The sequence below is a fragment of the Capsella rubella genome, unplaced genomic scaffold, assembly GCF_000375325.1.
Source record: "Capsella rubella cultivar Monte Gargano unplaced genomic scaffold, Caprub1_0 scaffold_3, whole genome shotgun sequence".
NCBI lineage: Eukaryota > Viridiplantae > Streptophyta > Magnoliopsida > Brassicales > Brassicaceae > Capsella > Capsella rubella.
Genome location: NW_006238921.1, coordinates 2,346,228 through 2,373,337, shown reverse-complemented (window position 1 = coordinate 2,373,337; position 27,110 = coordinate 2,346,228). Strand labels below are relative to the sequence as shown.

Here is a 27,110-nt window from a genome sequence, read left to right as displayed (position 1 = left end):
TATACTATTATTAATAAGACGACCCAAATCCATATATTTTTTGTATATATATCATCGGAATTTTTATTTAAATGCAAAGAGTCAAAACGGATCATTACTATATTTTTCCTAGTTAATCGTTAAAATTCTGCTAAGTTTTTAGAATAAAATACACTAAGGAAGGAGTAAGGATGATGCCAAGAAAGAAGCACTCAATTAATTGTAGCCGCCTATGTATATAAATGAAACTCAAACATCTTTCCTATATTATCATGTTATTTATCAAATGTGTACGCTACAAACATTGAAAATTTTCAAAATTTAAGAATTAATAAGTAGAAAACATTTACCAGAACTTCATATTTCGAACAATACTAATACGAACTCATTTTTTTACAACAAATCAAACAAATAATGTCACGTATATTTTCTTATATTAATTGATGCAACCAACTTATTATGCATAGCTTACATAATTTCTTGTGATGTACTTTATATTATACTTGGAAAAAAAATTAAACAATTTATGCAGACATCTTACATTAGTTGATATAAAAAAATGTAATGAAAATTTTTTATCAATGAAAACCCTTTAACGAAAAAAAAAAAAATTGTATCAATATTAATTAATTTCAAGTACATGTCAAACTAATGATATATAGAAGGGCCCCATATAATATAAACTCTCTCTCTCTCGTGGATGGATTGGACCTGATTAAATTCTTTAGTGGGCTTAGAAGTTGAAGGGCCATATGAATAGAATAGACCACAGAAACAGACGCGCTCTTTAATGTTTTGACAACCAATTTTGGATTGGGCTTTTATCGAGCATCTGTTTCATCATGCGTGACGTGCGTGTGAAAATATTATTTTGCGATACGAGATCTGATCCGAAGCATCTAAATATATTTTGTTTGAATGTAGCTGTAAGAAAAGCTCTACGTGTATAGATTATTTTTTTTCTTCTTTTCTTCTTTTGACGGCGCTCAAGGTTTTTATACTCATATATATACTTTATAGACTATATTATATCTCATCTTTTTGTCTTTCCTAACGTACAAGAGTCGGTGCTACGTACGTTCTTGAAACGTGTACCAGCCTGGAACCTGTTTGAACTCTATTGAGTTCTTCAACTGAACTCGGACATGGTATTACTGTAAATTTCAGGTAATATTCACACAAACAAAACAGTTTACGTAAATCTTGACTACAAAAATAAAATACAGCCAAATTAAAACCGAAGTTAGCAACATTCGAAGGAAGTAAATTATGCATCATCAATAAAGATGACTATTTATGTATATAACTTATTAAGCTATAGTATCCCATTAATTTCTTATCGTATTCGCAGACTAACAACAACTTGGTTATTATGATTACTTAGAAATCTCACAAAGTCGAGGCCGCCTCCTGGATCGAGGCTATAGGTTTATTGCAATTGTGGCTGCATTCGCTTTCCTAATTGCCGAAATGGTTAAAGTCTAAGAGATTCTCATGATGTTAGAAAGAACAAGAAACCCCATTTATCTCAAAATGTAGCTCCCGTAATTACCTCAACAAACACAATCGCCTCATTGGAACCGACTTCTTGAACATATAATGGAATCATTGTGTCATTGTCTTCTTCTTGATTTGATCAAGTAAAGAGTTCAACAATTTGACATACAAATCAACACAAGAACCGGCGATGGTTACGGAGACATGGACAAGGGAACGCATTCGTCAATATTAGTTTGTTAGAAATAGCTTAATACATGTTGTATCAGTTCTGTTTTTGACATTTTATTACATTAACGTCCAAAGGGGCAAAGGCCTTCCTCTGTTCCTAAGTCCTATAACCCGTCCAAGGAGGCTTTCACGGTCCGACACACAAAGTATTATTTTCTATTTATTTATTTCCAATATTTTTATTAAAAGGAAGATCATTGATTGGTGAATATAGATTTATTAAACAAGTATATAAACTCCTCGTTAGTGCCCGTTAACGAGCTTCCCTTTCCTCCTCTGTTCTTCACTAAAAAGAAATTTACAAACTTTATCTTCTACTTGACGAATCTCTGATCTGAGTTTTAATTAATCACTCTTGATTTACGAGTTTTCACCTGGACAAGAATCTTTACTTTTGAGATTTCATCTTCCCTCTCCCATCCCTTAGACTCGAGAGCTCAATGGAGAACGAGCTGTTTATGAATGCGGGAGTTTCACACGCGCCGGTGATGACGACGTCACCGTCTTCTTCCTCGGCGATGCTCAACTGGGTTTCGACACTGCCTATAGACCCGAGTCTCAGTCGCAATCTATCGCGGGACTGTTTGTTCTGGGAAAAGTCAACGGAACAGAGCGTCTTCGATTCGGCTCTAAGCTCACTCGTCTCTTCACCGACGCCCTCGACTTCTAACTTTTCCGGCGGTGGTGGGGAAAATTTCATCATCAGAGAGCTAATCGGGAAATTGGGTAACATCGGCGACATCTACGGAACTCCGGCGAGCAACGGAAACGTCTCCGGCTCGTGTTACGCAACTCCGATGAGCTCTCCACCGCCTAGACATATGATGACGGTGGCGAAACCGCCGACCCCCTTGGTTGAATTCTCCGGCGATTCGGGTTTCGCGGAGAGAGCGGCAAGGTTCTCTTGTTTCGGCAGCCGGAGTTTCAACGGGAGAACAAACTCACCGTTTCCGATAAACAACGCACCCGTCGCAACCAATGAGAAACTGCCACGTATCTCTAGCACTCCAGCTCTCAAGCCTCTCGCATCTCAGGTTCCAGCCGGAGAATCTTCCGGCGAAATATCCCGGAAAAGAAAAACAAAGTCCAAGCAGAACTCTCCGTCCACAGCTTCACCAACCAAGGTTCATTCATAATCAGAGCTCTTGATTCACATTTTCAAAATAAATTCAAATTTTCATTAATGATTTATGTTATATTATTAGGAGGTTGAAGCAGAAAAGGAAGATTCTGATCGAAAGAGAAGCAAGAAGACAGAAGAAAATGAAGACAAAACGAAATCAGTTGATCCGTACAAAGATTACATTCATGTCAGAGCTCGTCGAGGCCAAGCCACGGACAGTCACAGTCTCGCCGAACGAGTCAGTACATTATATTCTTTCTTACCAAAATTACCTTTTTAGTTTAATTATGTCCTGATTTTATTAGTTGGATTAATCAAATATGTTCTGTCTATATGGGTTGGAATTTTGAAGTTATTTGTTGTTTTTAATTTTGATTTTTACAACAAAAAAAAAAAGGTTCGAAGAGAGAAAATAAGCGAAAGAATGAAGCTGCTTCAAGATCTTGTCCCTGGATGCAACAAGGTGAGTGAGAGAGAGAGTTGTGATTAAATAAGTAATTAATTCGTTTGTTAGTTGTAATGTGGTTGTGATTAGAATAATTATTTTTTTTAAAAGGTTACTGGGAAAGCACTGATGTTGGATGAAATTATAAACTATGTCCAATCATTGCAACGACAAGTTGAGGTAATTTCTTCATTACATTTATTAAATCTCCAGTTTTTAAACTCGTTCGTATTTCATAATCACTTTTTCCAAAACAACAACTACTACACGATTTCAGTTTTTCTAGTATTTATTTTTCTTAAATCTTAATAATAATATCAATTATGGTGCAGTTCTTGTCGATGAAGTTATCGTCAGTGAACACCAGGCTGGACTTTAACATGGACGCTTTCATGTCAAAGGATGTAAGTCACCGTCACACTTTCTTTTTTTCTTTTCTCAAACAACATTAGTAGTAATTATAATTGACAAATTATTTTATAACAAATCATTCACTTTTGTGAACCAATCCAATCGTGTGTTTCTTTTTTATATTTTTTGGACAGATATTTCCTTCAAGCAACAACAATGTAATGCATCAGCAGCAAGTTGTACTTCAACTAGATTCTTCAGCAGAAACCTTATTGGGTGATCACCACATTACAAACTTGAACCCTAGAGTTTCTTCCAATAATAACCTATCGGAAACTTCTGAAACTAGAACCTTCATTTCTCACTTACCAACAACACTTGCTCATTTCACTGACTCCACTTCTCAGGTTTTTAATTCTTCTATTTCTTTTTATATCTACATTTGGAACAAGCTTAAACCCCTTTTTGGTTTTGTTTTCAGTATTCAACATTTTCTGAAGATGATTTACATAGCATTATTCATATGGGTTTTGCTGCTCAAAACCGGATCAGTGAATCGAACCAAGGTAAATAAATTTCTATTGTAACTTTTATTTATTTTTACCGTGACATTATATCATAGACACGATAATTTAGACTGAGATGTATCATTTGTACTATAAATGCAGGTCCATCAAACCAAGTACCGTCGAACACGAAAGCTGAACTTTGAACCATTATTTGCATTTTTTTCTACAAAAATATTGGAGTTCTAAAAGGGCTTAACGGATAGAAAGTAAGAAAAGGATTGATGGGTGTACATAACAAGAAGCTTGAATTGGACCACACCATTTGCAAATTCATTTCTTTGATCATCTTCATTTACTATATAGTTTCCTCTTTTTTATCATTTGTGGTACTCGATTTCATTGTCATATCTATCCGCTATTATTATTATCAGCTTCTATAAGCTTTTACTGTTTCTTTCGATTTCATGCTAATGTAAGTTTTAACCCCATGATAAAATACTTATAGTTATAATTCTTCCCAACAACAAAGGCTGTTTCTAACAAAAAAAAAAAACAAATAACATCATGCTCTTGGAATCGAACATAAATGAACAAAGAACAAATTCGTTTTTTTTTTAAATAACAAGACAATGGTGTATTGCAGTATTCGTTTTTTAATGCTCTTGTTTTTTTTTTAAATAACAAGACAATGGTGTTTATACATTTTTTTTTGTTTCGATATAAATAAAAATGTATAGAATCTGCTTGTTAGGTGACAATGACATTAGTAGTTTATTCACGAGTATTGTCATTATGTATATTTTTTTTTGGTTTAAGAGTATGAAATAGTTTTATACAGTTTTCTACTTAAAATGTAATTTAACATTAAAACCAAAAAAGTTGGTAAAGAGCATATTTCGGCAGGAGTTACATAGCGTGACTGACATCTGTCTTTGTACTAAATCACATGAGTGTCAAATGTTTTGATTTCCATAACAACAAATAACAGGTACAATGGCATAATCACAAACATCAAATCTGGAGCTAAGCTTGACTTTTTCTATTTTTACTCTTAAACTCGTGAACGTCAATTTCAGTGTTAGATCATATTTGATATTTGATTTGATCGTTGCGAGTGTTAACCAGCTGTGTAAGGTGTTATGTCATTTTCTCTTTTGTCTTTGTGGGGAGTTTATTTTTTTGTAAAAAAAGAGAACAAAAAATAGATACGTTAGGAAGTCTAATATGAGTGGTTGGTTTATGAGGAAAAAACCAAATTTGATTAATGAGGATGTTATCTGTTAATGTAGTGATTACGCCGTGATTTATGGAAACTAGTACATAGAACACAGAACAGAAGCGTCTCTTTCTGTTTTGACCTTACTACATTATATAGCAACAAGCAACTTTAATCAATCAAAAACCATTTCTTCCATGTTGAAGATAATAATAAATATTATATTTTCGGATGAATGATGATACTCGACTGACTCTACTACAAAATACGAATTCCAGTGCAGACGTAACTTTTTAATAAACCGTTTCCAGACCAATCCTTGTTGGAAAAATATTTCGATAGAATGGGCCACAATAATCCTAATAAAGCCAAGTTTACTAACCTTAAAGGAGAGTGTAGGCCTTTTACTAAAACTAATAACAAATGTGGAGTTTTTAGTGGGTTCTTGTTGGGGTGCTTGCTTTATTTGTCGGCCCAACTATACACATCCTTACCACTTTCTTTCTTTTTCTTCTCTTCACGTTGTATGTCTTAAATAATTTATTACGGCTTTTTTATACTAAAAAGACATATTAAAATACAATAGATTTAAAATTCCTTTTTTTTGTGTGTGTGGAAAACCATACTTTAAAATCATAAATAAACCCAAAAAATTGTGTCTATCTATTTATATAAATGGAGAATTAATGTCAATGTTAGAAGAAGTAGAGGATGTGAGGTATAAAATCATCGTGCAGATCGCGACGGTTGAAGTGTTATCATATGCTTAAGAATCATTCGAGATTAATACCGCAATTAGCGGCTGAGTAAGAAACTAAACTTCAAACACATTTAGTATATCAAACACACATGATTCGCCTCCCTTACTATAATTAATCTCACTAATCAATTAAATCACTTTATTATACTAATATATCACATTAGTATGCTAAGAAAAATAATACAATAATGAAAAAAAAAAGGAAAGGAAATGGGAGCAGACACTGGGGGAGAAAGACGTCATCTCTCTTCTCTCTCTATTGTTAGTAAGTTTTGAGAGCCCAATCGTGTTTGGATCTCTCTCTGCCTTGTCTCCCAAAATTCTCAGATCTAACCAAAGACAGATCGATTCCTCCATCAGAGCTTCGTTGAATGTCTCGCTCCCAGAACGAGGAGTTTCAGCAATGGTGGAACAAGCAACGAGATAGGAGCAATCACCACGACGTTCTTTACACCGGTGACGATGAGGCTTTCCTCACCGTTGAAATCCGTACTCCTTCCTCCGCCGTTGACCCCGACAAAGATCGGATCCGTACTCGTTCCGCTCGTCAGCTCTCTCGTCTCTACCTCCTCAAGTTCAAGCAACTTGCTTCCTCCTTCGTCTGGATCGGTAACTCCTTCCTTTACCTTCTTCGCACCGCCAATCGCCGCATTGCCAACGATAATCCTCCCTCCGTCTCCTCCTCCGCTCGATTGTACCGTCTTATCAAGGGATTTCTCGTTCTTGTTGTGCTTCTTCTCTGTTTCGAGCTCGCCGCTTATTTCAAGGGATGGCACTTTACTCCGCCTTCCGTCGCCTCCGCCGAGGTCGCCCTCGAGGTCGTTTACGCCTGGTGGCTCGAGATCAGGGCCTCCTATCTCGCGCCTCCGCTTCAGAGCTTGACCAATGTCTGCATAGTTCTATTCCTTATTCAATCGGTTGACCGTCTCGTGCTTGTGCTTGGATGCTTCTGGATCAAGCTCCGCCGCATTAAGCCTGTTGCATCTATGGAGTACCCGACTAAATTGGTTGGAGACGGGGTTAGATTGGAAGATTATCCAATGGTGATTGTGCAGATTCCAATGTGCAATGAAAAGGAGGTAAGCACATGTATGTAGGTCCCTGATCCCTATTACTGAGATGAGTTGAATTGGAAATCAACCATCTTTAGGTAGGATTTGTTGCTACTATGTCTAGTCGTAATCCAAGTGATTTGTGTCCGGTTTCATCGATAGTTTACAATACATTTCCTTTTGATCTCTCTGTTGGTTCACATTTGAATTCTTGCAGTTCCTGTTATGTTACCTCATTTTGTTGATTAATTTTTGCAGGTTTACCAACAATCTATTGGAGCTGTGTGTATGCTCGACTGGCCTAGGGAAAGGATGCTGGTTCAGGTTCTTGATGACTCCAGTGAGTTAGATGTTCAGCAGCTCATTAAAGCTGAAGTACAGAAATGGCAACAAAGGGGTGTCCGGATAGTGTATAGACACCGTCTAATACGTACTGGTTACAAGGCTGGAAATCTTAAAGCTGCAATGAACTGTGAATACGTCAAAGATTATGAGTTTGTCGCCATCTTTGATGCGGATTTCCAGCCACCAGCGGATTTCTTGAAGAAAACTGTGCCTCATTTTAAGGTAACCAATCATCTATTTCTTTTGTCTCATGTGCATAGGAGATGTTATGTGACCGGTTTGCTTTATTGATTAAGGATATGGTAAATCTTTTTAAAACTATAGAAGGTAATTATACCCTGAGTTTAATAAGCCTTTCTTCCACTACAATTAGGGTATGCGTGTCTTCATTGCGGTGATTCTAGGATGAACATCTCACATGAAATTAGAAAGAATTAGCTTGTATAAAATTGTATTTTCTTTAGTCAACACCAGCTTGGTGAAACCTTCCCTTAAAACCCAAGTTATCAAATTGTCACAGCCACGGGACAACCATTGACACCAGTTACATTTTCCATGTTTCGGTTGCACTTATAATTTTTGCCCACATAATAATTTTTAAAATTGCCATATCACATGTTATGAAGTATGAACCTGTGTGATCTACTGTGATTGAACTTTCTCCATTGGCTTCTCATAAATTTTGATTTTGTCCTTGGAGATACGGATTTCTTACATTATTAGTTGATTTTATACCTGGCACAATTATACCGTAAGCTTCACATATACTAGCCTTCCTCACATGACAGCTTTTGTGTTTTGTTCAGGGTAATGATGAATTAGCCTTGGTCCAAACACGGTGGGCTTTTGTGAACAAGGACGAGAACTTGCTTACAAGACTCCAGAACATAAATTTGTCTTTCCATTTTGAAGTCGAACAGCAGGTTAATGGTGTCTTTATTAACTTCTTTGGCTTTAATGGAACTGCTGGTGTTTGGAGAATCAAAGCCCTCGAGGACTGCGGGGGATGGTTGGAGCGAACAACTGTTGAAGACATGGATATTGCTGTTCGTGCCCATCTTTGTGGATGGAAATTCATTTATCTGAATGATGTAAAGGTACTTATGTTAAACTAAATTGCTCAGAGGTTGCCATTTATTTACAAGGTGTTATAAACAGAACTCTTTGATCTCATCAAACTGTATTTCCCTTACTCAGTGTCTCTGTGAACTTCCGGAGTCCTATGAGGCATACAAAAAGCAGCAATACCGGTGGCATTCGGGTCCAATGCAATTGTTCCGTTTGTGCTTTTTTGACATTCTTCGTTCAAAGGTGAAACTGAGAATTATATTGAGATTACTTTCCTCTTGCTCTCCTTTGAGTTTAGATTATATTCGTGAAGTTTTCATATTAATAGCTCGGTCTGATCTTAATCCGGTTTGGTCTTCTTTACTACAGGTGAGTGCTGCGAAGAAAGCAAATATGATCTTTCTCTTTTTCTTGCTACGGAAGCTTATCTTGCCATTCTACTCATTCACGCTCTTCTGCGTCATTCTTCCATTAACGATGTTCTTCCCAGAAGCTAACTTACCATCTTGGGTTGTTTGTTACATCCCTGGGATCATGTCCATCTTGAACATCATCCCAGCCCCGAGATCTTTCCCTTTCATAGTTCCTTATCTTCTTTTCGAAAACACCATGTCGGTTACCAAATTCGGAGCCATGATTTCTGGTTTGTTCAAGTTTGGAAGTTCTTACGAGTGGGTAGTGACCAAAAAGCTAGGGAGGTCGTCTGAGGCTGATCTGGTTGCATATGCAGAGTCAGGTTCTCTGGTCGAGTCCACAACTCTCCAAAGATCATCCTCTGATTCAGGTCTGACTGAGCTTAGCAAACTAGGGGCAGCAAAGAAAGCTGGCAAAACCAAGAGAAACCGTTTGTACAGAACAGAAATCGCACTCGCGTTTATCCTGTTGGCAGCGTCGGTGAGAAGTTTATTGTCAGCGCAAGGAATCCACTTCTACTTCCTCTTGTTCCAAGGAATCACTTTCGTTGTTGTCGGTCTAGATTTGATCGGGGAACAGGTCAGTTAGTTTATATAACCTTTTTCTCATTTAAAAACTACATTGAAACCATACCACCTGGAGAACGGACAGGGCCCAGAGACCAAGTAAGGAAGGAGCGAACCAACTCACTTATGGGATACTAGCAGGTCCTTTCGTTACAGATAGATACATAAAAACAATTCATTTAAAGTTTCTGTCTTGGGAACATGATTTTACACTCTACTTGGGTTGGTTTAGATCCTTTTTTACGGATAGTATAACTAGAGAGAATGGCAGAAAGAACAGTCGAAGAGGATTTCAAAAGACTTGACGACCTGTATCTTTTGTTGTGGTATTAAGCCAAAACTTGGTTTTTTTGTTGTGCAAAAATTGTTGGTAGGTGGTTGGTTTTTTTTGTTTTGTTTCGGATGATGTGGCAGAAACATCTTTTAAAGATTTGTTGTAATGCCACACTCAATTCTTTTGAGCTCTTTGTTGTTGTTCTTCCTCTCTTAAGAGTTAAATTTATATACACTTTTGAATCGAAATTACTCTTTTTCTTTTCCAGAAAAAATTCTACTTGCTTGGCGTTTTACAAATTTGTTTATTTCCATGTTTAAGAGAATACCTATTTTCATGATATCGAAGAGAATTCGCCATTTTAGTATTTGTTTGGCTAGTTATGGGCTTCCTCTGATTATATTATAAAGGATCAGAATCTGTTTTGAGAATCTGTTGTATGATAAGGCCCAAGTTCATTCAGCTCTCCTATTTAGAACCAGCACAGATATGTTAAATTCTCTGACTACATAAAAATATAGAACATGAACAAAAAAAATATGGCACATGTATGATCATATTACTATCACTTTGCAAGTTCAGAGCGGGTTAACGTAGCACATGACAATAGTTATCAACATCTTGCATGCATTCCTGCCTCAGAGGACTCAAATAAATAATGCAGACTTACAAGACAACATCTAATGTGTATAAGAAAAAAAAAACAGTGTTGAAAACAACATATCAACAAATTTACATAAAAAAATATATTAGTGACCTTGTCAAAAAAAAAAAATATATATAGTAGTGACTATATGGGATATGCTATAGACTAGTTATAATATTTATAACAGATATATAAACCCAGACAAATGTATTACTATATTAGAGAATATATACTGCAAGTTTCCGCACTCGACACAGCGCACAGAAAAAAATATCTAACAAAGTAAATATCTCAAGGGAAAAAAGAGAAGGAAGAAGAGCTTGTCCGAGAGTGACTGATTAATTTTTCTTTAAAAAGTTTTGATTGCAGTTCAGATATATCCATACACGTATCCGATAAGTACATATTTATACATGTATCCGACGCGTACAAGGTACGTATCCCCATACTCGGTTTAACTTTCTAGAGATACTGGATTCGAAACTATCAGACCTATAAAATTTTGGATTATTCCGGTTTGAATGTGGGTAGGTCGGTTCACCCGACCAGAAATGTACTGCGCCTGTACGTATTTATGATTAAAAAAACTTGTATGATAGTTTGTCATAGAAACGAGATCTAGAGCATAATGTCACGTCACATCATTAAAGCATAATAAGAACGTTACTTTTTCGTTTTTCTTCTCGACCCTCTCATTAAGCTTTTTTTATGTTCTTTATTACAAGACGACCGTTGAGATTTGTCTAGAATTAAGACACCAATCAAAAGTCTTATATACTACTCACTTACATAACCTTTTCATCACATAAATACATTCTTGCCAACTCGTTTACAGACCCGCCCGACAATCACACTTTTTTTTAATTACTTTCTAGTACAGTAATCTTCATTATACAGTTTTAAATTTACAATTAGAGTTTCGTCTGTTGAATAATTTTCTTTTCTTTTCTCATTTATAGAAATGAGCGTTCAACTAAAATCCCTTATATTCTTCATTTATCCATCTACTTTCATTTCCCAGGGAAGGAAGCATAGTCTCCCATTTACTAATAATAATCTCTACGACATGATGATTACGGTTTCATTTCTCTTTACAAGAGATGCTTTGTTTTTCTCCTAAAACTTTATGGAGACAGCAGTGAGAAAAAAATGTTACTAATCATAATCCCTTTTCTCTATAGCGAAAAAAGCACAAAGCATCATTTTCAGTAAAACATTTGTTTATACAAATAAATGAAAACAGAAACACACTTTTAAGAATTGGCAAGAAACAGAGTTTTTTCAACTGACATAAAAAAACCTAACTATATACAGTTAACATCATATATAAGAGTAGCAATAAGAGAATTTATCGTACATTTTCAGAAATTAAACACAAGAGTAATTACAAAAGTTACTACTAGTATGTATCTTTTGTTGATTTAATACTCAAACAACAAGAGGCCATGTATTTATTTATTTATTTAATGGGGAACACTAGCCATTAAATATCTCCACTCTTCACTCTTCTTACCAAAGACTCTTCTCCCTCTCTTCTTCAAAGCCTCTCTCTTTTTTTTTTCTTCCCCACTTATTCACTTTTATATTGCTTCAGAGTTATCGGCGAAGAAGAAGAAGTAGAAGACAACATCATCATGAGTCTTCTACGTCTCCTAGCTCTGTCTCTGCTCATCTCTGTTTCAGGTAAGCTCGTTTCACCTGCCTACATTAATGTCGGCTTCATATTACCTTACAAAATGTTAATCCTCTTCCACAGGAGCAAAGTTCTCTGGCCGGCCAGGAGTCAACTACGGCCAGCTCGGAAACAACCTCCCTTCACCCTCCGACTCTGTCAACCTCATCAAATCCCTAAACGCTAAACGCGTCAAACTCTACGACGCTAACCCAAAAATCCTCGCCGCCTTAAACGCCACCGACATCACCGTCTCCGTCATGGTCCCCAACGAGCTCCTCGTCAACATCTCTAAATCCGAATCACTCTCCGACGACTGGATCCGATCCAACATCCTCCCGTTTTACCCAACCACCAAGATCCGTTACCTCCTCGTCGGCAACGAGATCCTCTCTTCCCCGGACTCAGAGCTCAAAGCTTCCCTCGTCCCCGCAATGCGCAAGATCCAACGCTCATTGAAGTCTCTCGGCGTTAAAAAGGTCAAAGTCGGAACCTCACTCGCCGTCGATGTTCTCCAGACTTCGTTTCCACCGTCCAAGGGTGAGTTCCGAGAGGATATCTCCGGTTTAGTTATGAAACCGATGCTCCAATTCTTAAACCGGACCAAATCATTCTTATTCGTTGATGTTTACCCGTATTTCGCGTGGGCGCAAGATCAGACCCATGTGGATCTCGACTACGCGCTTTTCGAATCTAACAACGTCACCGTAACGGATCCGGGCACGAATTTGACGTACCACAACCTCTTCGATCAGATGATTGACGCATTCGTCTTCGCTATGAAACGTCTCGGGTATCCGGATGTTCGGATCTGGGTTGCGGAAACGGGTTGGCCCAATGGCGGAGATTACGACCAAATTGGAGCAAATATCTACAACGCCGCCACTTACAACCGCAACGTTGTCAAGAAGCTCGCCGCTGAACCGCCCGTAGGCACGCCCGCCCGTCCCGGGAAGGTTCTACCTTCGTTTGTATTCGCGCTTTACAACGAGAATCAGAAAACGGGTCAGGGTACGGAGCGGCATTTCGGGCTTTTGCATCCCAACGGGACTCAGGTCTACGGGATTGACTTGTCGGGGAAGACGACGGAGTACAAGGAATCGTTGCCGGCGCCGGAGAATAACGAGGTGTACAAAGGGAAGATTTGGTGCGTGGTGGCTAAAGGAGCAAATTGGACTGAGCTTGGTGAAGCTCTATCGTACGCTTGCTCGCAGGGGAACAAAACCTGTGACCCGATTCAAAGCGGAGGCCCATGTCACAAACCCGACTTGGCCGTTTTGCACGCCAGCTACGCTTTTAGCTCTTATTGGGCCCAGTTTCGTAAGTCCGGTGGGACTTGCTCCTTCAACGGCTTAGCCACCCAAACCATCAAAGATCCAAGTAAGTCTGATTTCGAAAATTATTTTAAACCGATTCGTATAATAACAAAAAATATCCGAAAATTAGTTCCGGTTCAGTGTATCTGGATGTTGATGTTGGTGTAGTACTCACTATCTATTGTGGTTTTGGTGAAAAAAAAACAGGTTACGGACGCTGCGAGTTCCCGAGCGTGACATTGTGACGGCTTAGGAGTTACGACAAGGCATGGCCGAGGTAAAGCCGCACGGTGTTACGGCTTTCATTGATATAAATTGCACGTGGCGACTCCGTACGATGATGTTACGTAGCTTTTGATTCTTAGAAACGGCACGTGATTACGGTCCCGTGTGTATTCATTTGCTGTTTATTTATTTTATTTTTCCCGCGAAATAATGAAAACTCTCATGAGTAATAATAAATTCGTTTTATTTCGTGTACTGCTTCGACCGGTCCCCTTATCTATGTTTCTATCAGAACAAAACTATTATTTTTTTCTTGATGTTGTTTGTTCACTTGTTGTTTGGGACCAGTTTTTAGGATATCCAACGGCTACATTTTCTCCTATTGATTTGTGGTTTTGTGTCCTTAGTTTTACACGGATTGGATGATAAACATGTTCTGATCTAGGATTTTTTACTAGTAGTAAAAATACTAAAAGAAATATAAAGATTATACTTTTGAAAAAAAAAAAAAAAAAAGAAGGAAATGCAAATGTCGAGAATCGGATGCCTATGAAATGATTCTCTTCTGCATCGAGAAAAAAGGATTGTCATAGCCCTCTTTTACAGTTCACTGTGACCTTTTGCAGCAAAAAAGTAAAAAAAAAAAAACCATCAACTTGTGTCTATCTGCTTTATTTACTCTTCTTCAGCTGTATAAAGGATTGTGTGTGGTTCACAAGCAAGCAGTATAATCAATTTCACACAATTCTCTCTTCGGTTAATTGCTCTCTGTTCTTATAATCAGGTATAACCTTTATATGTAATTATTGTTAATGGAATTGTAATGGATATGATGATCGTTTCGACCATGCTTTCTCATATTAGTGCGGATGCTTTAGTCGGAGTCACCTTCTACTTTTCAGTGTATTATTCCTCGACTAGGAGTAGACACGTAATTTTAATGGTTTGTGCACCATTGCTACAGAATCTGCTCAGGTAAATCGAACATACATTTAGACTTCCACAACTTTGACATTGTCTCTTGTTTTCAAATATGAAATCCAACTTTTAGGAGTGATGGGTTAAAACTCTATAAGTAAGGTTCTGGAGTGTGGACCACCCAGGTTATAGCAAAACATTGTACACGCCGCTATGCATGATAGGAGCCACCACTTATCCTAACAATCAATCATTCACTACTTAGGATCAAAACCTCTCACGAGGTCGACACACTCGATAAGCTGTTGTACTTTGTATACGAAAGTGAATATGTTTCCATATCAGGCATGCATTTTTGAAGCAAAAGTCAAATAATAAACACAAAACTTGATTAAAATCAAAGTCGTTAGATCTTGAAATATGCTAATCCATATTAGCATCACTAAACTTTCCCAATTTTTTTTTTTTTTTTTTGGTAAACACACAATATTGACTGTATTTTCAGTTCCGAGAGAAAACTACATTTCAACTAGAAAATTTATTTAATAAAATAATGGTACACTAAACCTAATAAATATATTATATGGTGTCTGTGTCAGTAACTCAACGGGAGTGTAAAGAAAATAAAACAGGTGGGGAAGATCTCGAGCTCAAACACTAGCAACTTGGAACTATTAATCAACCCACAATAACACCTTGTTCAATAGATGAATGATTCACACTTTTGACTTTTGTTAAGAAAATAAAGAAACATAACGATCGATCAAAACTGTTAGCCGATTGATGGATGATGGTTGAAGAAAACTAGTGGTGGTGGCTGTTTTATATATATAAGCCGGCTCTAGAGGACCACCAAGCGGTCCAATCCTATATAGTAAGTATTCGCAGAGGCACAAAGGACTATATAAATGGGGTCGTATTACACTTGTTTTGAATATATCGCCAATAATTGAGAGAGATAAGGTATCAATATCTAGTCCGGAATAATATAATAAACACATAAATTATATCCTATGTTTATGTGTGTGTATGTAAACACACATCTGTAAACATCAACCACCTAACTATTATGAATATGAAAATCATACGACTTATTTTTACGTAAAGTTACACGACTCTTCAATACTTTTAAGAAAAAAATAAAAAATTGTTCATGTAGGGGAAGAAAGTTCAAATTTTCTCTATTGGACTTGCTAAACTTCCGAATTGTATGCTTTATTAATGTTGTGAGATCAAAAATATATAAATGGGAATTGAGGTTTACTAAAACTTCCTAATTATATTGTACTACTAGTATGTTTCATTAATCATGCGAATTTTTTTTGACTTTTGCTTTGAATCCAAGGATATTCTTGAAAATTCTATATAATGTCTCTCGGATCAAAATCTAGATTTTATATAAGCAAGCCAGTAACATATATGCACTTGTCCAAGTTGGAGGTAAATGATAACCACACACCGACTTAAGTGAGAGGAGAGGAGAGAGCCCATAGGAACAAACAGTTTGAGAAGAAAAAAAAACAGAATCAAATATTTTATCCGAAACGAAACAACAGAAACAGAATAATTAATAAAAAAGATACTCTTCTTTTTCTTCTACCTTATCCATTCTTCACCACTTCTCCCACTAATCCGCAAAAAAAAAAAAATATATTCATCAATCTTCTTCTCCTTTTTTTCTCTCAATCACAGATCCTTTTAGGGTTTTTTTCTTTGTCCTTCAACTGTTTTTGATTGCTAAATATGGATAGTTGTATCTCCAATCAAGCGGCGCTACCGTTTCTCCCTTCGCGTTCCAGGAGACAGAGCGGCGACGGAGGCGGTGGTTGTGTTTTTCCGATTAAGCGGAAGATCGTGTCTAGCTCGATGGTTGTGGTTGCGGCGGCGGGACCGAGCCGGTGCGAGCCTGGAAGCAGTCTTAACGCGCCGCTTGAGCCACGATCCGCTCAGGGGAGGTTTCTGAGAAGCGTGTTGCTTAACAAGCGCCAGCTTTTTCACTACGCTGCTGCTGATGAGCTTAAGCAACTCGCTGATGATAGGGAAGCTGCTTTAGCTCGTATGTCTCTAAGCTCTGGTTTCGATGAGGCTTCTCTCCACAGGTCCCTTGACTTACTCTGTAATCTCTTCCAATACACAAATAATCCGTTATGCTGTGAAGTGTGAACATTCGTATGATTAGGAAGATACAGAGAAACCAGTGTAAATCATTAGTTACAATCGCTTCTCTAATCTCTCACAAATTGGTTTGTGTATTTACCACATAAGCTTGCTAAGTCAGATTATAAGTTGTCTAATTTTTTGTGTGTTCTATTAGTTTGTTGGTATTTGTGGTGATAGAAGTATCAGGCTTATGGAATGGCTGATTTGAAACAAGATAGTGCTACAGTTATGAATTGCTGGTGATTTCTAATGCTCTGCCTTGTGAAGCAAGCTTTATTTTGGTGTTCCATCATAAGGCTGGCTCATGTTTCTGTTACTTAGTTAAATTTTCAGTGTTGTTTTAAACTATTTGCTAGTTCCGCATGTATAATATTCATCAGTCAGTTTCTTGCCTGTGTTCGACTTAGTGTTCTGTTTCTGCAGCTTGTTGTTATGTTTAACTTGCAGCTCAGGCCATGCAATGCTCTGTTTGTTGGTTTTTTTTTTCCTGCTGTTTTCTGCTCTCTTATGATCACTGATTTCCTGATTTTCTCCATGTTTGGCAGAAGGATAGCTCAACTAAAGGAACGTTACTGCAAAACTGCAGTCCAAGACATAATGTACATGTTAATCTTCTACAAATACTCAGAGATAAGAGTCACTCTCGTTCCAAAGCTCTCCAGATGCATCTACAATGGAAGGCTCGAGATCTGGCCTTCTAAAGACTGGGAGCTAGAGTCGATTTACAGCTGTGATACTCTTGAGATAATCAAAGAACACGTAAGCGCAGTCATTGGACTACGGGTCAATTCATGTGTGACGGACAACTGGGCAACAACTCAGATACAGAAACTGCATCTCAGGAAGGTATACGCCGCCTCGATCTTGTTCGGTTACTTCTTGAAATCCGCTTCTCTCAGGCACCAGCTAGAGTGTTCCTTGTCGGATATCCATGGAAGCGGATATCTGAAAAGTCCCATCTTTGGATGCTCTTTCACAACGGGCACTGCACAGATATCCAACAAGCAGCAGCTGAGACATTACATATCAGACTTCGATCCAGAGACATTGCAGAGATGCGCAAAACCGAGGACGGAGGAAGCAAGGAATCTGATAGAGAAGCAAAGTTTGGCCCTTTTTGGCACGGAGGAGAACGATGAAACCTTTGTGACATCGTTTTCGAGTCTGAAGCGGTTGGTACTCGAGGCAGTGGCGTTTGGGACATTTCTGTGGGACACGGAATTGTATGTAGATGGTGCATATAAGCTCAAGGAAAATGGGAATGCAGAAGAACAAGAAGGCAAAAGAAGCATATAAGACCAGTTTGGTTAGAAGGAAACCTTCATGATCGTCTGGTGCTGTGTATATAGAGTAATATTTCTGCCGAATCTCTCTCAGGCAATTCTTCGGTGTATAGCTTTTGCTTAGTTATAAATATCTCTACGACCAAATAAGAATGTGGTGCTGTCTATAAGGAATAGACAAAGTGGTGTTCAATTTTTATGTTATGGGTTTAGTTTCCTTGTTCCATGTGATCTTTCTCCTTTTTACCGAAGATCTGAAACTAATTCAACTGTCGTCAAAACCAAACAGATCTATAGTTTAGATCTCAAAGAAGCTACAGTAGTTTGTTTTCAAATAGAAGGAGGAGGTCTTATATAAACGAGAGTTAGGGCATCATTATTGGGGGATCTTAGCCTCTAAGATCCCCCCAATAATGATGGTCTTAGACCAACATTATTGGTGGTATCTTAGAAAGCTAAGATACCCCAATTTTACAAAAAAAAAATCTTAAAAAAAATCTTATAATGGTGTAAAATCTTATAATGGTGTAAAATCTTATAATGGTGTAAAAAATCTTAGAAAAAAAATCTTATAATGGTGTAAAATCTTATAATGGTGTAAAAAATCTTAGAAAAAAAATTTTAGTAAGATTTTTTTTTTGTAAAATTGGGGTATCTTAGCTTTCTAATATACCACCAATAATGGTGTCCTTACAGACAGTTATTATTTTAACTTTTTTTACTGTTCGTGTTTCGCTTTCGTATTGGGCTTTCTTTTCTCTCGGCCCTCAAAGATCACTTTGGGCCCAAAAGTTAGACCTACCAAAAAAATCCCAAATTCGCTCAGTAAAATCTGGTCTCCTATTTCAATTCCGTTTCTCTCTCGCCGGAATATATCTCCTACATCATCTCCTTATCGTCCGCCACCGTCGCATACTTACTGGTAAGCTTACCCTTTTTGCTTCCTTATCTTTTGTATTGTCTCCCACATTAGGTTCCTCTTTTTGCCTTCTTTCTGCTGCCGCGAATCGCGCTTGATTAGGGTTTATCAATTCTGACCCCTCTAGTTTTGCATTTGCTCAGTGATTTCACATAAGGAAGATGCCGGACGTACAATCAACGGTGGTGGAGTTTGTAAACAAGCTCAGGAAGCGGTAAATCTCTCGCGGTTTTATTTCGCCAAACCGTTTTCTTAAGGGAGTTGCTGATTTGATTTGATCATATGTTATGCAGTAAGATTGAGGGCTCACAGGCTACCGCCAAATGCACTGTAGAGCTTCTTAGGTCAGTAATTTCGTATCAGCGAGTGCCTCACGCAAACCAGGCCGCTGCTCTTATTGATGCTGTGAAAGCCGTTGGTCAGCAATTGGTAGCTGCAAATCCAGTTGGTATGCTTTCTGAAATTCTCTTCTTTTGCTTACGTCTTCTCCTTCATACTGCACAAGGAATAACGTTTTACTGGATATGGTTTTGCAGAGCTTGCGGTGGGAAATGTAGTTAGACGGGTTTTGCATATTATAAGGGAGGAGGATCTTTCCCTCACTACAGCAGCTATGGCGGGTTTGGACTTGTTGGATGCAAGTGATGATGATGATGTAGATAACTGCAAAGGAATTGGGTATCCTGCAATGTCTGCAGCAGTTGTTGCAGCTGCAGCTAGGAGTACGTTACGCCCTCCATCTTTGCAAACGCTACTCGAGGGCACTCCTGAATCTGCAACTGTCCCATACACATCTTCATCCGGTGCTGATTCCGAAAGCAAAAGTAAATGTACCTTTTCCATGCCTTTGGCTCTCCTTTCCACATGTTGGTCTTTTCTCTAGATCCTTATGCCGCCTGTCTTAGTGATGTCTTTGACCAGCCATGAAGATAAGTGTTATAGTAGGAATATACTAATGTTGAGTAACAAAATGCTTTTAGATTTAGATACATATGGTTTTCTTTTGAGCTAACTTAGATAGATATAGGTGTCAAGTGGTTTTTGTTTTGCTTTGGGACCTATTTAAAGCTTGGAAGATTTTATGGAATCCTGAAGTTAACCCTATTTTACTGATTCATGTCGATTTCTTGCTGAAATTCTTTGTGAATTTGTACTGTGTAACTGAGTAATAGAGATAAATTGGGAATCATATCTGCTCTTATCAGTCTGATCTAAAATGAATCATATGTCAAAACTTTATATGGCAACAAAAAATATGTTATAATTTCTGGTTGATATTAATGGTCTAATTACCCTTTGTTTAGCTGCCGATAAAAGTTCATTAACTCGGAAGCTAAAGCATGATGTTATCGAAGGAGTGAATCAACTTATTCATGAGATTGCTGGTTGTCATGAGCAGATTGCTGAGCAAGCTATAGAGCATATACATCAAAAGTAATTTTTTTTTCTATAGCTTTAATTATCTGTAACATGCAATACATGGAGAACCAAAACTGAATCAGTTTCTTTCCACAAATGCAACTTTATATTGCCTAAATTCAATTTTATAGTGAGGTGATCCTAACCCTGGGTAGCTCAAGAACAGTGCTTGAGTTTCTGTGTGCTGCAAAGGAGAAAAAAAGATCTTTTCGTGTATTTGTCGCCGAAGGTGCTCCAAGGTTTGGTCTCTCCTTTTGCTATTTGTTCCATCCTTACCTAGTGTTTTCTGCTTTGTGCAACATTTTCATGTACTCTCTGTTATGTTCATCTAACTCAGCTGTATCTTCTTTTTGGGTCCGATTCTATCCTATTATATTAGGTATCAGGGCCATCTATTAGCAAAAGAACTGGTAGCTAGAGGTTTGCAGACCACAGTGATTACCGACTCTGCAGTGTTTGCTATGATATCTCGAGTGAATATGGTACATATTCAATCCTGTCCAGTTTTATATTTTCCTGTCCTTAGCTTCTAAATAGATTACAAGTGATGTGATCATGCACAGGTTATAATTGGAGCCCATGCAGTGATGGCTAATGGTGGGGTTATAGGACCTGTTGGTGTCAACATGGCTGCTCTTGCAGCAAAAAAGCACGCAGTCCCATTTGTGGTTCTAGCCGGTAGTCACAAGGTTGGTTTTGAGTTGTGTTGAATATCTCAAACTGTTGATTGGTCTCAAAACTTGACTGAGGGTTTCTTATGTAATAACAGTTGTGTCCACTCTATCCACACAATCCGGAGGTATTACTAAATGAGCTGAGATCTCCATCTGAACTGTTGGATTTTGGTGAATTCTCGGATTGCCTGGACTCTGGAGCGGGTTCCGGGTCTCTTCAAGTTGTCAACCCAACATTCGATTATGTCCCACCAAACCTTGTCAGTCTCTTCATAACGGATACGTAAGTCTGCTATATATATCTTTGGTTTACTGTAAGATGCTGTATTTCTAGGCTGGTCCATTTTCGTGGCATTACTTTGTTTGGATTAAGTGTTGATGATAGCGTAACGGTTTTGGTCACAGGGGAGGACACAATCCATCTTACATGTACCGCCTTATTGCTGACTATTACTCTGCTGATGATTTGGTGATGTAGCGAGAAAAGGACTAGTTTTTGGGTCTCTGGTGAGAACGATACGACAGTCACTCGGTTGGTCAGTCATTCACAATTGAAGAATATATGTACATTGCACAAACTAGTTTACTCAAGGATTGTGAATGAGAAAGAGAAACATCTTTGTGTCTGAAGCTTTTCAGGCCAAGTTTATTTTTGCCGTGTCTCGGAGTAATTCGTTTAGTGCAGTCTCAATGGTGTCTATTGTTACTTGATATGCTTTTTTTTTCACTCAAGACGACATTTTCTTTCTTTAGCTTTTTGTATTTCTAATACGAGAATACAGGAAGAGGACATCTTATCAAGGAGATTTAAGCAGTATCTTAGCAAATTTAAGATTTAAATTTAAATCAAAAATCATAATTTTAGGTAAGATATTTAAGATAGGTATCTTATATAAGATACTTTTGGAGGGTTAAGATACGTATACGTGGCACATTTTGATTGGATACATAGATAAATATATAAGGGAAAAAAATAACTTAGTTTTTTTCTTTCTTTTTCTCGCGATGCGAAACAACAATATCACCGACGACCACCATCTTTTTTTTGTCAACCGACGACCACCATCTTATGTATGTTTTAAATTTTAAATTTTGCTATAATTATAAAATTTTCTCAAATTACAATTTTTAATTTAATTTAATTTTTAAATAATTTTATTTTCTTTCTAAGATATCCAGATGAAAATGAACGAGATATGTATACTCAGTTTGATGTCACCGAATTTCAACAAGCGGAAACTGTCGAAAGTACAAGAGTGGATTTCTCGTATGATACATATATGCCTTCAAATTTCGTCGATCTGATGGCCGCTAGAACTCGACTTCGGGATCGAGCTAAGCATGAACAATTGAATAACGATCTGGTCAAACATATTTGGAGTAAATTTTCACGTTTAAATTTATTGTACTTTATGTTATAATTTCTATCTTATAATTTCTCTCTTATGTATGTTTTCAAATTCTAAATTTGCAATAATTATAAAATTTTCTTAAATTACAAATTATAAATTTTTTTCTAAGATACCCAACTTAAGATCCTACCAATAAACACATCTCAAAACTAAAAACTCTTAAACTCAACTTTTTCAAATTTAATACTAATTAATTCTAAGATACCCTAATTAGCATACTACCTATAATGTTGGTCTTATTTTACTAATTAAAAGATTTGGGTGCAAGGGAATATTGCAAACCAAAGATTCAAAAGTGTCATGCTATGGATGCATTGGTTCGATTCGGTTCAATTCCGATAAGCTGATTCGATAACCGTATCACTATACCGTCTCCGTGAGAATAGAAGACAACACCTGATATTGCAGCATAAACCCCATTGTTCCAATTGCAAGAGAGACAAAAAAAAAAAAAAAACCCTAAACCCTCTAGTTAAAGTAATCATTTTTTCATTTGTTTCCCTCCGGCTCCCTTCAATCTGTGTATGCTGATACGTAACAGAAGTCCTCGAAAGATCTTAGCTTTGGGGCGTCTTGTTTTTCCTTCTTCGAATGCCTTCTTCTCCGTCTCTTCTCCACTTTCCCAGTTTTCCCCGGACGAGATGGCGCCTCACGACGTCGCATCTTTGCTGAAAATTTCCAATTGGGAAAAGAACAGTTCTCTCAAATCCCTAGTCTCTCACATGAACCCACATGTAGCTTCACAGGTCATTTCGCATCAACGCAGCGATAACGACATTTGCGTTCGCTTTTTCATGTGGGTCTGCAAGCATTCTTCGTATTGTTTCGAGCCAGCTCAGAAAACTCAGCTTCTGAAACTGATTGTTTCTTCCGGTATGTATCGGGTTGCGCATGATGTTATCGTTTTGTTGATTAGGGAATGCAGTAGATGCGAGAAAGAGATGTTGAATCTAATGGGTTGTTTTGATGAGCTGCGAATTCTTTTTGGATTCCGGTTAAATTACCCTTGTTACAGCTCTCTTTTGATGTCCTTGGCTAAACTTGATTTGGGGTTTTTGGCTTACGTGACTTTCAGAAGAATGGAAGCTGACGGATTTGTTGTTGGCATGATTGATTACAGAACCATTATCAATGCTCTCTGTAAGAATGGATTCACGGATGCCGCTGAGATGTTCTTGTGTAAGTTTCTTAAAATTGGGTTTCTGCTAGATTCTCATATATGCACTTCTTTGTTGCTGGGTTTTTGCCGTGGATTGAATATAAGAGATGCACTCACCGTGTTTGATGTCATGTCCAGAGAGGGAAATTGTGCACCAAACTCTGTTAGTTACTCCATTTTGATTCACGGGATGTGTGAAGTAGGGAGACTTGAAGAAGCCTTTGGCTTAAAAGATCAAATGGGTGAGAAAGGTTGCCATCCAAGCACACGTACATATACTGTGCTTATTAAAGCCTTGTGCGATCGAGGTTTGATTGATGGAGCTTTTAGCATGTTTGATGAGATGACTGCTAGAGGGTGCAAACCAAACGCTCACACTTACACTGTTCTGATTGATGGGTTGTGTCGAGACGGAAAGATTAAAGAGGCTAATGGGGTTTTTCGAAATATGGTCAAAGACGGGATATTTCCTAGTATAATAACTTACAATGCGTTAATAAATGGCTACTGTAAAGATGGACTAGTTGTTCCTGCTTTTGAACTTCTTACTGTAATGGAGAAGAGGGCTTGCAAACCAAATGTAAGAACTTTCAACGAGCTTATGGAAGGGTTGTGTAGAGTCGGGAAACCGTACAAGGCTGTGCACCTTTTGAAGAGAATGGTTGACAATGGCCTGTCACCTGACATTGTGAGCTATAACATTTTGATCGATGGGCTTTGTAGAGAAGGTCATATGAGTATGGCTTACAAGCTACTCAACGTGATGAATTCTTTTGATCTTGAGCCTGATTGTCTTACATATACCGCTATAATTAATGCTTTCTGCAAACAGGGGAAGGCTGATGTAGCTAGTGGGTTCTTAGGTTTGATGCTTAGAAAAGGAATAAACCTGGATGAAGTAACAGGTACAACTCTTATTGATGGTTTCTGTAAAGTCGGTAAAACCCGGAGCGCATTGTATATCCTGGAGACATTGCTTAAGATGAGAATATTAACAACTCCTCACTCCCTGAATGTGCTTCTTGATATGCTCAGTAAGGGTTGTAAAGTGAAAGAGGAATTAGCAATGTTTGGGAAAATCAATAAGCTTGGTTTAGTTCCTTCAGTGGTGACTTATACAACATTGGTTGACGGGTTGATTCGATCAGGTGATATAAGTGGTTCCTTCAGGATGGTAGAACTGATGAAGTTAAGTGGTTGTTTGCCAAATGTCTATCCATACACAATCATCATCAATGGTCTTTGTCAACTAGGAAGAGTCGAGGAAGCAGAGAAGCTTCTTTCTGCTATGCAAGATTCAGGAATTTTACCAAACCATGTTACTTATACTGTTATGGTGAAAGGATATGTTGATAATGGAAGACTAGACTGTGCTATTGACACTGTAAGAGCAATGGTTGAAAGAGGATATGAACTAAATGATCGTATCTATTTTTCTTTGTTACGGGGACATGTCTTATCTCGAAAGGGTATTGATAATTCAGATGAGAGTAGTGTTTCTGATATTGCTCTTAGAGAGACCGATCCTGAATGTATCAGCGAACTCATATCTGTGGTTGAACAACTCGGTGGGTCTACCAGCGGATTATGTATTTTCTTGGTCACACGGATATGCAAAGAGGGAAGAACGGACGAGTCCAACGATCTAGTCCAAACTATACTGAAGAGCGGTGTTTTTCTTGAAAAGGCGGTCGACATCATCATGGAATCTTACTGCAGCAAGAAGAAACATAGCAAATGTTTGGAGCTGATAACACTTGTTCTCAAATCCGGGTTTGTCCCGAGTTTCAAATCCTTCTGCCTAGTGGTTCAAGGTCTGAAGAAGGAAGGAGATACCGAGCGGGCGCGTGAGGTCGTAATGGAGCTTCTTACCTCAAATGGAGTTGTAGAGAAAGCTGAGGTGCTGCCTTATGTAGAGTGTCTCATGGAAGGAGATGAAACGGGTGGTTGCGATGAAGTAATAGATCTGGTTGATGAATTGCACTGCAGAGAAAGACCAACCTTCTAAAATATATTACTGTTTCGATTTTGTGTAGCTTCCTTTTTTTTTTTCTTTTTGAACTAAGAATCCTTTTGAAGTGTATAAAGTTTGGATCATACCCTACGTCGTACCGTGCTTGATTCTGTTTAAGAGTGATCAGTAGAGGAGTACGAGGATCCTAGTTGGGCTAGGCCTAGAAGATAGTAAAAATATACCCACCTTTTGAAAATAGTTGGGCATTAGATGTTGTTACCGCTAATAAATCTCTCGGTCCACACTTATTATATACGATGATGATCTGGTATAGAGCCGAAAAGATCTTTCGTTTAGAAATTGCCGAAGCCAAAAAGACCTCTCTTTATTTTTATTTTTGGAACACAGACCTTTCTTTTATCTTTGTCCCTCATTGGTAAAAATTCAATTTTGCAAAATTCAGACCAAAGTTTCACTTTTAATTGGCTGGGGTTTTGAGAGAGAGAGAGAGAGTCTTCTTCTTCTTTTCTTCTTGTCGAAGAACAATAAAACCATATCCCCTATATATTATAAAAGGTCCGGTTATTAAAAATAAGAAAAAAAGACAGAGAGAAGAACATTTACAGTCACAGATATATATACAGAAAGAGAAGGTATATACGCACCCATATGCCAACACATGGAGATTGATAGAGAGAGAGAGAGAAGAGAGAAGAGATATATTTCTCACTTTCTTCTTCTTCTTCTTCTTCTTCTTCTCTATTTCTCTCCTCTTCTCTCTGAGATCTTCCCATCTCTCCCTCTCTCTCTCTCTCTATTGTATATGATTTTTCATTAAAAGAAAAAAAAGAATATAACCGAAGCTGTTTTAAAGAACACCGTTAGTTTCTATTATTTTTCCATAAGCAAAAACAAAAACAAAAACAAAAACCTTAATTTCTATCGTGTTTTTGGGTCTCCTTGGCAAAGTTTTGAATTATGATCCGCTGATACTTGAGAGCTAATTTACGTTATCTGGGTTTCCCCCAAAGATTTCGTTTTTTTTTTCTCCTTTCCTTTCCTTACTTACTTAACCTCTTGCGTGTGCAATTGGTGCACTTAAGCAAATTCTCATTCTCTTAGTTTGCGATTTTGTTTTTATTTTAATTTTTTAGGGTTTGATTGGATTGGATCACGCCCCTGATTTAGACCCTAATTGAGGTCTCTGGGATTTGATTTGGAATAAGTTTATCTATCGATTTGCGGATTACTCATTCAATCCGAAAGAGGCCAACTTGCCTCCCACATCACATGTTCGTTAGCCGATAAAAGGTGCTTTGAGCTCCCCATTTTTGACTACTAAGCTAATCTTCCTTTTTTTTTTTTTTCAAATGGTTCTGCTTTTGATTTTGTGCTCATGGGCTTGGCAGGTTGACGGCAAATCTTGAGGTTCCAAGGTGTAAAATTGCTATATTTATAGTGTATTCTAAGTTAAGGTGTCAAGTTTGGAGCTTCAAAGTGATTTTTATTGATATGGTGGACTG

At 37.7% G+C, this 27,110-nt stretch overlaps 6 protein-coding genes across 7 annotated transcripts; all 6 read left to right on the top strand.

The window, feature by feature from the left end:
- The first annotated feature begins 1,968 nt into the window (after nucleotides 1-1,968).
- On the top strand, nucleotides 1,969-4,589 carry LOC17891952 (transcription factor bHLH62). Its single transcript, XM_006297566.2, has 8 exons — nucleotides 1,969-2,831; nucleotides 2,913-3,068; nucleotides 3,228-3,293; nucleotides 3,387-3,455; nucleotides 3,608-3,679; nucleotides 3,821-4,033; nucleotides 4,108-4,192; nucleotides 4,295-4,589. Exons 1-8 carry the CDS (start codon nucleotides 2,148-2,150, stop codon nucleotides 4,336-4,338), a joined length of 1,389 nt encoding a protein of 462 aa, XP_006297628.1. The 5' UTR covers nucleotides 1,969-2,147; the 3' UTR covers nucleotides 4,339-4,589.
- A 1,715-nt stretch (nucleotides 4,590-6,304) lies between these two features.
- On the top strand, nucleotides 6,305-10,078 carry LOC17892088 (probable xyloglucan glycosyltransferase 6). Its single transcript, XM_006297058.2, has 5 exons — nucleotides 6,305-7,190; nucleotides 7,422-7,730; nucleotides 8,315-8,605; nucleotides 8,706-8,819; nucleotides 8,946-10,078. Exons 1-5 carry the CDS (start codon nucleotides 6,483-6,485, stop codon nucleotides 9,576-9,578), a joined length of 2,055 nt encoding a protein of 684 aa, XP_006297120.1. The 5' UTR covers nucleotides 6,305-6,482; the 3' UTR covers nucleotides 9,579-10,078.
- Nucleotides 10,079-11,807: 1,729 nt separating this feature from the next.
- On the top strand, nucleotides 11,808-14,001 carry LOC17890565 (probable glucan endo-1,3-beta-glucosidase A6). Its single transcript, XM_006297574.2, has 3 exons — nucleotides 11,808-12,159; nucleotides 12,233-13,528; nucleotides 13,672-14,001. Exons 1-3 carry the CDS (start codon nucleotides 12,111-12,113, stop codon nucleotides 13,707-13,709), a joined length of 1,383 nt encoding a protein of 460 aa, XP_006297636.1. The 5' UTR covers nucleotides 11,808-12,110; the 3' UTR covers nucleotides 13,710-14,001.
- Nucleotides 14,002-16,195: 2,194 nt separating this feature from the next.
- On the top strand, nucleotides 16,196-18,276 carry LOC17893742 (UV-B-induced protein At3g17800, chloroplastic). The gene is made up of 2 exons (XM_006297887.2): nucleotides 16,196-16,706; nucleotides 17,313-18,276. The coding sequence occupies exons 1-2, from the start codon at nucleotides 16,351-16,353 to the stop codon at nucleotides 18,061-18,063; spliced, it is 1,107 nt and encodes a 368-aa protein (XP_006297949.1). The 5' UTR covers nucleotides 16,196-16,350; the 3' UTR covers nucleotides 18,064-18,276.
- Nucleotides 18,277-18,875: 599 nt separating this feature from the next.
- Nucleotides 18,876-21,814, top strand: LOC17893608 (translation initiation factor eIF-2B subunit beta). Of its 2 annotated transcripts, none has more exons than XM_023786709.1 (10): nucleotides 18,876-18,972; nucleotides 19,113-19,183; nucleotides 19,263-19,417; nucleotides 19,506-19,793; nucleotides 20,274-20,403; nucleotides 20,520-20,627; nucleotides 20,768-20,870; nucleotides 20,952-21,077; nucleotides 21,158-21,345; nucleotides 21,468-21,814. In XM_023786709.1, exons 2-10 carry the CDS (start codon nucleotides 19,131-19,133, stop codon nucleotides 21,538-21,540), a joined length of 1,224 nt encoding a protein of 407 aa, XP_023642477.1. In that variant the 5' UTR covers nucleotides 18,876-18,972; nucleotides 19,113-19,130; the 3' UTR covers nucleotides 21,541-21,814. The 2 variants fall into 2 exon arrangements, with proteins under 2 accessions (XP_023642477.1, XP_023642476.1); XM_023786708.1 differs by having other exon boundaries at nucleotides 19,506-19,799.
- A 1,109-nt stretch (nucleotides 21,815-22,923) lies between these two features.
- On the top strand, nucleotides 22,924-25,737 carry LOC17890907 (pentatricopeptide repeat-containing protein At3g07290, mitochondrial). The gene has a single exon (XM_006298889.2). The coding sequence runs from the start codon at nucleotides 22,999-23,001 to the stop codon at nucleotides 25,639-25,641; it is 2,643 nt and encodes an 880-aa protein (XP_006298951.1). The 5' UTR covers nucleotides 22,924-22,998; the 3' UTR covers nucleotides 25,642-25,737.
- Nucleotides 25,738-27,110: the final 1,373 nt, after the last annotated feature.